This window comes from Ipomoea triloba, chromosome 1 (assembly GCF_003576645.1).
Source record: "Ipomoea triloba cultivar NCNSP0323 chromosome 1, ASM357664v1".
Classification (NCBI taxonomy): domain Eukaryota; kingdom Viridiplantae; phylum Streptophyta; class Magnoliopsida; order Solanales; family Convolvulaceae; genus Ipomoea; species Ipomoea triloba.
Window position 1 is genome coordinate 7,215,695 of NC_044916.1, and position 11,265 is coordinate 7,226,959.

Sequence of the window (11,265 nt, forward strand, 5' to 3'; positions counted from 1 at the left end):
CGTCGAAGCCTTATACAACTTTTCTTCGTCTTGGGGGATAGGTCGAAAGCAGAGACAAAAACAGACTCAATTAGTGAAAGAAGAAAATTGTTTTCGAACATCAACAGAATTTGCAGATTTGATAGTGGGGAGGTTCTGAATAATTGCACTGCGTTTCTCTTTTAAAGTTCGTAGTATAGGATTAGGGATTTATATAAGGTTGTATCTTTTTACGATAGAATTGTAGTATGATAGGAATTGTAATGTAGAATTGTAGTACGATAGGAATTGTAATATAGAATTGTAGTACGATAGGAATTGNAGACTCCATTAGTGAAAGAAGAAAATTGTTTTCGATTTGTAGAATTGAAAGAAAACAGGCGCATCAACAGAATTTGCAGATTTGATAGTGGGGAGGTTCTGAATAATTGCACTGCGTTTCTCTTTTAAAGTTCGTAGTATAGGATTAGGGATTTATATAAGGTTGTATCTTTTTACGATAGAATTGTAGTATGATAGGAATTGTAATGTAGAATTGTAGTACGATAGGAATTGTAATATAGAATTGTAGTACGATAGGAATTGTAACGTAGAATTGTACAACGAAAAGGAAAATAGGAAATAATCGCATCCTAAATATTGTAGGACTGTTTTGGGCGGGAAGCTTAAAGTGAGGATTTTATTTTTATATATAGTCTTATTTGAATTTTGGTTATAAATGGTTAGAAATTAAAATACAATAAATTTGTATTTTATTATAGATGAATACATATATGTGCATTATACTTAATGTAATTAATAGATATTATTATTATTATTATTCGGTTGTTTATAATAAATTTGTATTTTATTATAGATGAATACATATATGTGCATTATACTTAATGTAATTAATAGATATTGTTCTATAATTTTCAATTCCAATGATATCTTATTCTTGATTTAATTTTAATCTCCAATAATATCGCATATTAATAATATTGCATATGAATAAAATGGAATAAGTTTGACCACGTTAGTAGGATATTATCATTTGAATTTTGGTTATAAATGTTCAGAAATTGTATTTTATTATAGATTAATACATATATGTGCATGATACTTAATGTAATTAATAGATATTGTTCTATAATTTTCAATTTCAATGGTATCTCATTCTTGATTTAATTTTCAATTCCAATAATATCGTATAGGAATAAAATGGAATAAGTTTGACCACGTTAGTAGGATATTATCATTTAAATTTTGGTTATAAATGTTTAGAAATTAAAATACAAAAAATTTGTATTTTATTATAGATTAATACATATATGTGCATTATACTTAATGTAATTAATAGATATTATTATTATTATTATTAGGTTGTTTATAATAAATTTTGTATTTTATATTATTGATATAGATTAATAATTAATAATTAATTAATTTTAATTTTAATTAATATTTTAATTAATTAATACATGTAAAATTACTCCGTAAGGATCGTAACATAATTTCAATCCCATCACCCTAATTAAGTTGATGTGATATCAACATTAACATTATATTTACAAACAAATGGCAAGAGGTTTGAATTTTTTTTATTTTTCTTTTATTACCATTTGAATTTTGGTTATAAATGGTTAATAATTAAAATACAAAAAATTTGTATTTTATTAGTCTTCTTTATCAGGAATTCTTTTTTATTTTTCTATTATTACCATTTAAATTTTGGTTATAAATGGTTAGAAATTAAAATACAATAAATTTGTATTTTATTATGATGAATACATATATGTGCATTATACTTAATGTAATTAATAGATATTGTTCTATAATTTTCAATTTCAATGATATCCCATTCTTGATTTAATTTTCAATTCCAATAATATCGTATATGAATAAAATGGAATAAGTTTGACCACGTTAGTAGGATATTATCATTCGAATTAGGTTGTTTATAATAAATTAAAAACCACATTTCTAAGTTTGAATAATTGGTTAATTAGTTGATAATCTGTATATGGTTAAACAAATACGAAGTAGTTAATTGCCCAGAATTGAATTCATGGTCTGATCTGTATGTTTTTTTATTGAAAAGGTTGCAGATGCGATGCTGGTTGGTGCTTATCCGTTTGAAGACCCTGACGATCCAAGAAATTTCAAGAAAACAATTACTGTTAAATTGTAATGAACTCGACCATTGAATGTGTCATTGTAAGTGTCAAATGCGTATTACATAGGAACAATGACTAATATAAGAAATAACTAATTCTAATAGCATTTTATTTTATAGAATAATAACTATTTCAATTTTAGGATAACTATTTCAAACTTGAGAGGTGTTAACAGATTCCTCATTTTTTGAATCACATTCCTCTTTAAAAAAATTGTAATCTTCCCTGTCATAAATATATCTAGGTAAATCTACATCCTTCAATACTCCGACAGTGGTTTTTTTCAGAAAAATTGAGCATATACCTGTGTGGTGTAGTTTTGTTTCTATATGTGTTATAAACCACTTGAAATCTACAAATTCGATATACTCCACCTTCTTTAAATTTCTTGAATCACCTTTGAACAAACTTTTCAGGAATATGCATGCGTATAAAGGTTCCCTGAATTTGTAGAGTTAAAATAAAATGTTGTGAAAAAAACTACACATATGCATAAATATTAATATTATAGTAAAAGAAAATACCTCAAAATCATGGACCACACACTCTATGGAGTTTATTTTTTCAGAATCTCTTGTCTCTGGAAGATGAACGACACGGAGCATATTCCATATGAGCCTAAGGTGAAGTTGACGACCAACAATCTCAGAGTGAAGTGAAGCCATTGCTATTTGGTGTAAATAAGAGAGTACAGGAATTCGATGGCTATTGACAATGCCAAGCAAAATGGTCTATTTATACTATTACATATATTACAAATATATATCACCAATTATATCACCAATTATTCAATCACCAATTATATCACACCAATCATATTATATTACCTATTTATCATTTTACCATAATAATAGTATAGGTGAATAAATATATATGAATAATTAATAGATTAATAAATTAATAAAATATGAGTAATTAATAGATTAATAAATTAATAAAATAATAAATAAATAAAATATGTGATTTTACCAAAATACCACTAACTTTGGGCGGGAAAGTTTGGGAGGAGGATATTGTTTTTATATATAGATAGATAGATTAGTGAATTACGGATCTTTTTTGTTTTCCCTTTTTAGTGCTAACTTTTTTACTGATTATTATTGGTAGTAATAAGTGAATTTCATTTCCTTTTCTATTTTTCATTTTCTATTGTCTGAGCACAAGTGTTTTGGCGGGCTTGTGCGAAAGGAGGATTTTTTTAATAATAGTATAGATTTCATATCCTTATTGTTATTAATTAGTAATTTTTGATAGAGTTTTCCTTTTTATTGGTAACATTATTATTATTATTATTATTATTATTATTATTATTATTATTATTATTATGTTTCATGGTAAGTTACTTTTGTTTCCTTTTTCATTTTTCCTGGTAAGTTAATTTCGTTTCTTTTTCCAGTTTTCATTTTTACTACTAATATTATTAGTATTAATCAATGAATTATGGATCTTTTTTTTTTCCTTTTTTATTGTGTCTTAAATAATTTTTCCTTTTCTATTGTTTAGGTAGAAGTGTTTCGACAGGAATGTACGAAATGAAATTTTTGTTAGAATTTTTCTTTTTATTAGTAATTTTAGTCAATTAGAAGATTGATATTGCTTAGAAGGTCACTCATGTGGTTAGTCAATTGGTATCGAGCAATTATGAATTTAAAAAACACATACCCACTTTATTAGCTAAGCCCTCAAGCCATTTGTTTCACAGATATCTAAATGTAAACATATCATTGCATTGTCTTGATCAGAATAACAAACTATTACATTTAAATAAATAAATAAAAAAGAATGATAACCCACCAGAGCCAGAAGCATAACATCGGAGTGCTGTAAATAGGCACAGGGGAGAGATGAAGATGACCAGGCTATGCATGCAAAATCGGACTTGGAGATGACCAGCATTGACGCTTCCTCGCTGCCCCGATACCTCGCCTTGCGCTATACTACGTCCAGAGCCCATTCCATCATGTCCTTGAGAAGATGTCTTACGGGTCCAATCCATGCGGGTCGCCCCGTAACTACCAGTACCACTATCACTGCTCCCCTATTCACCACTCGCGTAAGTCTTCCACTTCTAGATTCTCCGCCTCTCTCAAAATCACCAGAAATCCCACTTCGGGAAGCGCCTCCTGATCTACTTTCTCTTCTATGCACATTATACACTATTTATAGGGGATATATATTTGTAACTTTATTTGATTGAAAATCATTGATGACTGATTTTATGAAAATATAGAAGGATAATTAATAAAATCAATAATAACTTTATTTGATTAAAAATCATTGGGGCTGATTTTATGAAAAATATAAAAAGATAATTAATAAAATCATAGTTTTACTAAAATAACCCTAAGTTTTGGGGGGAAAACTTGTCCAAACACTTCTATTATTATATATATATAGATTCATACAACTTAAGTATGTAGCTACGTATCTTGATATAAAGAATAATTATTTTGAATGAATAATACTTAATATATTATATTTATATTATTCTGAACAATGTAAAAAATGATTGACAATGTTGTTGAATCGGGTGCCATGTTCGAGTTGAGGTAAATGTGAAGCACTCCTAATAACTTCCAATCTGACCTTCTTACCCAAAAGCCTGGAAAGCCAAACAAGAAGATTATATATTAATTTATTCTAGGCCAAGCAATATAGACAAGATACATATAGGAGATGGGGAATGATTATGTGAAAATAATTGTTCTTATGTAAAGTAATTATTTTCACATGCATAATTCTTCCCCAATAAGATCGAGAATATGTACAAACTCTTTGAGTTCCAATGCCTTCTCTAACAAAAATATTTGATCATGTTCACCCCACAAAATCAACACTTCCTGTACGTATGAAAATTTAATTTATCAATAATATTATTACTGACTGGTATGTAGTAATTAAGTAAAGATAAAGGTGTTTTTGACCAATTTATAAATAAGGTCTAATGTCTCGTTGTGCAAAAATATGTTACTTTTTGTCTATTATAAAGCACGATCGTTCCATTGAAAATAGAGATCTTGTCTATTTATAAAGACAAGAAACATAATTCCAAGATGTTTGAAAAATAACAATTGGGCACCAAAAATTTAGATGTATGAGTGTTGCAATAGTAGAAAAGTGTAAACAACACAATTAGTATGACCTGTTGAAGGGGAGATTTGTCTACTGTGTCATCTCTTCCATGGCTCAATCCTTCTAGTAGTTTCAGCTTCTCTTCCCTATTTTCAACATATAATTTCTGCATATATATATATATATATGAAAATTTAATTAGTTTATTAATCTAAATAAAAATAAAAAGATGAATTGAAGGATCTCTGTCCCATTTTATCTGTCATTCTTACTATTTATTGGTTAAACTAACTATTTCTTTTATTTTTTTTTTATTATTTTACTTATTTTTAAGTTTGATTTTTTTTTTGTGTTTAATAGTATTTTCGTGTAGTTTCTAAATATATACTAGTTTTATACGCGCATTGCGCGAATGGGTTAATGCCCAATGTTTATATTTAAATAAATATTTGAAAGTATATCAATGCAAGATATATATGAGAAGTTTATACATGGGTAATTGAATGTCGAATTTTTTTATTTAAATATCTAACTCAAAGTATATGAATCCAAGATAATATAGAAAATTCATTATAATTATTACTAAAATAAATGTTTGCAACCTTGTAAAATCGATAGTCTAAATATTTGGTCTAAAAATGATAGTCTAAATAAATACTACTTTTAATTTGAATTTTTCTAAGTGGTTCTTAATTTCTTTTGAGTAACATTGTCATTGTCTTAATCTTTACTATTTGTTCTCTTCCTTTTTGTTGGTAGTGTGTTATTTGCAATTCGAATATTGTTGGTAGCATAGATGACAACGTCATGCAATGTGATTATGATATAGGAGCTATGGATTTTCCTTTAGAGGGCCGTTTGGTTCGGGTCATCTGAGATTACTTAGGTAATCTGAGTCTGGTAATGCTATATTACCTTGTTTGTTTCAAGTTATGAGATTACCTGGTAATGTTATATTACCTCAAAGCTGATGTGGCGGTAATGTTTCAAGGTAATGTGATTACCCCCATTTTTTTAGGTATTCTAAGATTACCTTGGATTATTCCAACTTTGCCCTTGTTAACTAACCCTTATATAATTATAATAATAATAATAATAGTAATAATAATAACACAATAACATATATAAAATAAATATATGTTTATATAATCAAATATACATGTGTGTATATTTATATATTTATTTTTTTAATATTAAGCATCAATACATTCATACATATAAATAAATAAAAATACACACAATAAAGGCACACAAATAAATAAATAAATAAGTAAACAAATATATATATATATATATATATAAGGACATTATAGTAAATTGTCCCATATAACCTAAAATATAACCCTTAACCAAACAAAGTAATATTATATTCCACAATCCAAACCAAACACATCAGGTAATCTTACATTCCCGATATCTCATATTACCTTCCTGGAGGTAATCCTATTACTTGGGGTTAATCCAAGATTCCGTGAACCAAACGCCCCCTAGGTGTTCTGCTTGGGGTTCATTTGGTTCAACCATTATTGTTGAATGAGTTATTGTGGATAAAGAAATCCATAGTTTAAGAAAAAAGATTAAATAAATTAATAAAAATTTGAAAATTTAAAATATTATGTATTCCAAAGATATTAAAAGGTAGTTTCTCGCTTCAATTTTCTGGGTAATGGGTTATTTGAGTACTTTCATTGTCAACAAATCCCCCAAGTAATTAATATGATTGGTTTCAAACTATTCTTTTTTATTTTTTTTCATGGTATTAAAGAAATACATATGTATCATTTTTTGGTATAACTACTAATTTATTTAATTCAATAAGAGTAAAATAGAGTGATTCCGCTTCAATTTGTTAGATTATTTAAGTACTCTCTTTGTCAACCAATCCCCAAGTAGTTAATATAATTAGCTTCAAATTATTTTAAAAATTTTTTCATTGTATTAATAAAATACTTGGTAAATAAATATATAACATTATTTTGTATTATAACTTTGATATTTAATTACAAGATATTGTAAAAATAAGATAATGGACAATGTAATGACTATCAATTGATAAATTTGAATGTAAAGAATCTTTGCATGAGAGAAAATAAAGACAATATAACTAATGAAATTATTTTCTCTTATTTAATTTAATTTTTTGATAATGAATAATTTTTTCAAATAAAGGTATTGTAGACACATAATTCTAAATTAAAGAAACACATATGTATCATTTTTTGTTGTAGTTACTAATTTATTTAATTTAATAAGAGTAAAATAGAGTGAGAAACTTAATTATATCAAATTTGATTAAGATGAGGTTCGAACCTAAGACCTTTCTTATAGAAATTAATGGGTAAGTTAAAAGTTAACGGAATATTAACGGAGAAGAGAATATTTAACGGAAAACTTAACGGATAATCATAAAAGTAAGGTTAAATTAGGTAATCTCTATTAATAATATTAATCGGAATTATCTTAACCATCTATTTGATTAAATAATTCATCCGAACCATCCATTTGNCATCAATACATTCATACATATAAATAAATAAAAATACACACAATAAAGGCACACAAATAAATAAATAAATAAGTAAACAAATATATATATATATATATATATAAGGACATTATAGTAAATTGTCCCATATAACCTAAAATATAACCCTTAACCAAACAAAGTAATATTATATTCCACAATCCAAACCAAACACATCAGGTAATCTTACATTCCCGATATCTCATATTACCTTCCTGGAGGTAATCCTATTACTTGGGGTTAATCCAAGATTCCGTGAACCAAACGCCCCCTAGGTGTTCTGCTTGGGGTTCATTTGGTTCAACCATTATTGTTGAATGAGTTATTGTGGATAAAGAAATCCATAGTTTAAGAAAAAAGATTAAATAAATTAATAAAAATTTGAAAATTTAAAATATTATGTATTCCAAAGATATTAAAAGGTAGTTTCTCGCTTCAATTTTCTGGGTAATGGGTTATTTGAGTACTTTCATTGTCAACAAATCCCCCAAGTAATTAATATGATTGGTTTCAAACTATTCTTTTTTATTTTTTTTCATGGTATTAAAGAAATACATATGTATCATTTTTTGGTATAACTACTAATTTATTTAATTCAATAAGAGTAAAATAGAGTGATTCCGCTTCAATTTGTTAGATTATTTAAGTACTCTCTTTGTCAACCAATCCCCAAGTAGTTAATATAATTAGCTTCAAATTATTTTAAAAATTTTTTCATTGTATTAATAAAATACTTGGTAAATAAATATATAACATTATTTTGTATTATAACTTTGATATTTAATTACAAGATATTGTAAAAATAAGATAATGGACAATGTAATGACTATCAATTGATAAATTTGAATGTAAAGAATCTTTGCATGAGAGAAAATAAAGACAATATAACTAATGAAATTATTTTTCTCTTATTTAATTTAATTTTTTGATAATGAATAATTTTTTCAAATAAAGGTATTGTAGACACATAATTCTAAATTAAAGAAACACATATGTATCATTTTTTGTTGTAGTTACTAATTTATTTAATTTAATAAGAGTAAAATAGAGTGAGAAACTTAATTATATCAAATTTGATTAAGATGAGGTTCGAACCTAAGACCTTTCTTATAGAAATTAATGGGTAAGTTAAAAGTTAACGGAATATTAACGGAGAAGAGAATATTTAACGGAAAACTTAACGGATAATCATAAAAGTAAGGTTAAATTAGGTAATCTCTATTAATAATATTAATCGGAATTATCTTAACCATCTATTTGATTAAATAATTCATCCGAAGAATTATCTTAACCATCTATTTGATTAAATAATTCATCCGAACCATCCATTTGATTAAATAATTTGATAAATAATTCATCCGAACCATCCATTTGATTAAATAATTTGACCGCCATTTTTTCTACCCATTTTAGGTCTAACTCTCTTTGGCTCTTATTAGTATAGTAGAAATTTGGTACACTAATACTAAACTTAATATTATGAAAATTTGAATTAAAAATAAGAGTTAATTCCATTTTTTATCCTAGATTTATAGGTGACAATTCACTTTTAGTCCCCTTTTTTTATCAACATCCACATTTAGTCCTAGTATTATTGTGGCATGACCGTTTAGAGTCCCGTCAACAAAATCTTTAAAATGTCGTCAAATAGAAAGGCATTTTGATCATTTTTATACAAAGTGACTTGATCCTGCTAAAAGTGGATTGACGTCTATAAATTTAGGATAAAAAATGAAATTAACTCTAAAAATAACTTCAAGCTTCAATAGGTTGAGAAAGTAGTTATGAACAGATACTGCATTGTAATAGAGTTAGTAGTATTCAAAAAAAAAAATTAAACCAGACACATAAAATGGGATGGAGGATGAATAGCTTGCCTGAAGAAGATGGTTGAAGACAAAATCCGGAAGGTAAGGAAGGCGGCGGAAAGTAGAGAAAGAAAGCAACCTCCGTAACTTCCCCGCCGTCACCGGCAAAACCAAATCCTCAATTTTCTCGACCTTGGCCCTCTTCACCAGCTCCTCCTCGTCTTTCCTCTTCATGTTAACCGCGCAACTGGCGATCACCACCTTCTGCACCCTCCCATCACCCCACATCCTGCCCACCTCGTACGCCACGAACCCGCCGTACCCGGTCCCCACCACGGAAAACTCGCGGACGCCGAGTTTCTCCAAGAGCGCCGACACGCACTTCGCCTGGAAAACCGGGGACCGGTCGGGGGATTTTGTGGTGGAGCCGCCGAAGAAGAGGAGGCTGGGGACGTAGACGCGGTAATGCGCCGCGAAGAACAAGATCTGCGGGAGCCATTGCCAGACGCCGTGCGGGCCGAAGCCGTGGATGAGGACTAGTGAGGGCTTCGGAGGCGGGCTCGGGCTCGGGCTCGGGCTCGGGCTCGGGCCCCAGAAGTGCATGGTGGTTTGGTCGTCAATGTCGAGGGTTTGAGGAGAGAGGTCGACGGCGGAGAGGCGGTGGTGGAGGAAGTCGCCGTACAAGGAAATGGGGCTGAGCCAAGAAGGGAACATTATGACCTGGCCTATGAGGTGTTTATTGGGAATTAATGATGGAATTAATGGTCAAGCCATGCAGGCTAGCTACGTAAATAATAATAATAAAAATAAATATTATATATTTGAGTATGTATTTAGCGAACTACTATGCAGCAGTGTCAAGTGTGATGGCACTCTGTTACCTTTTTTACTTTTAAATATGTGATTGTAGAATTAAAATAATACTTCGTATTTGAGTATTTATATATGTTAGTATGATGAAGATGTAATGCAATTTTTCTCAAATCTTATTCAAAATGATAGTTTTATAATTTGGAATAGCATCACTTATTCTATAAACACCCTATACTGAATATGAAAATATAGAAAAAATTACACTTTTCGTCTAATTATAGGATCAATTCATATTACTTGTTGATCGTATTCACTTTTCATTCCTAAAGTATAACTACATTGTAAATTTTGTCCTTTTTCTAACATGTCGTGCTCACTTCTCGTCCCTAATTAAGTTATAATCGACGTTGCAACTTTCGTCATTTTAATGTTTTGTTAGAGAAAGGATAAATTTGCAACGTGAGTTATAATTAGGGACGAGAAGTACTGAGCATGACCACAAGTGAAGACAAATCCTACAATTACTCTAACTTAGGGACAAAAAGTGTATTTTTTTTTAAAAATATATATTATATTAATTACATATTACAAAAAATAATTTGAATTAAATATTATTAACGGGGATTAGCTAGACACCTCAAATGAACCAGAAGTGTATATGGATAATTGATTATATTCTAATTTAGTTAGCTTATTTAAATGGTATTTTCTACGAAACTTCTCAAGCCTGCTTTTTCAATTTGGATTTATATATCATGGAATGTTACGTACGCTGTTAGACGACAAAACCATTCCTGCAATGATAGAACACTACCGAAAGTTCCCTTTGTCGATATGATGGTCTTTTGAACAATAGATATATCATATATGAACGTAACGAAGCTTCAAATTGTACACATAATAGGCACATATG

General features: G+C 28.6%; 1 protein-coding gene across 1 annotated transcript; it reads right to left on the reverse strand.

Annotated features, from left to right (window-relative positions):
• Positions 1 to 4,530: 4,530 nt before the first annotated feature.
• LOC116002051 (monoacylglycerol lipase abhd6-B-like) lies at positions 4,531 to 10,253 on the reverse strand. The gene is made up of 4 exons (XM_031242059.1): positions 9,609 to 10,253; positions 5,278 to 5,373; positions 4,908 to 4,975; positions 4,531 to 4,737 (listed from the first exon to the last, which is right to left on the reverse strand). The coding sequence occupies exons 1-4, from the start codon at positions 10,251 to 10,253 to the stop codon at positions 4,620 to 4,622; spliced, it is 927 nt and encodes a 308-aa protein (XP_031097919.1). The 3' UTR covers positions 4,531 to 4,619.
• Between the last annotated feature and the right edge of the window lie 1,012 nt (positions 10,254 to 11,265).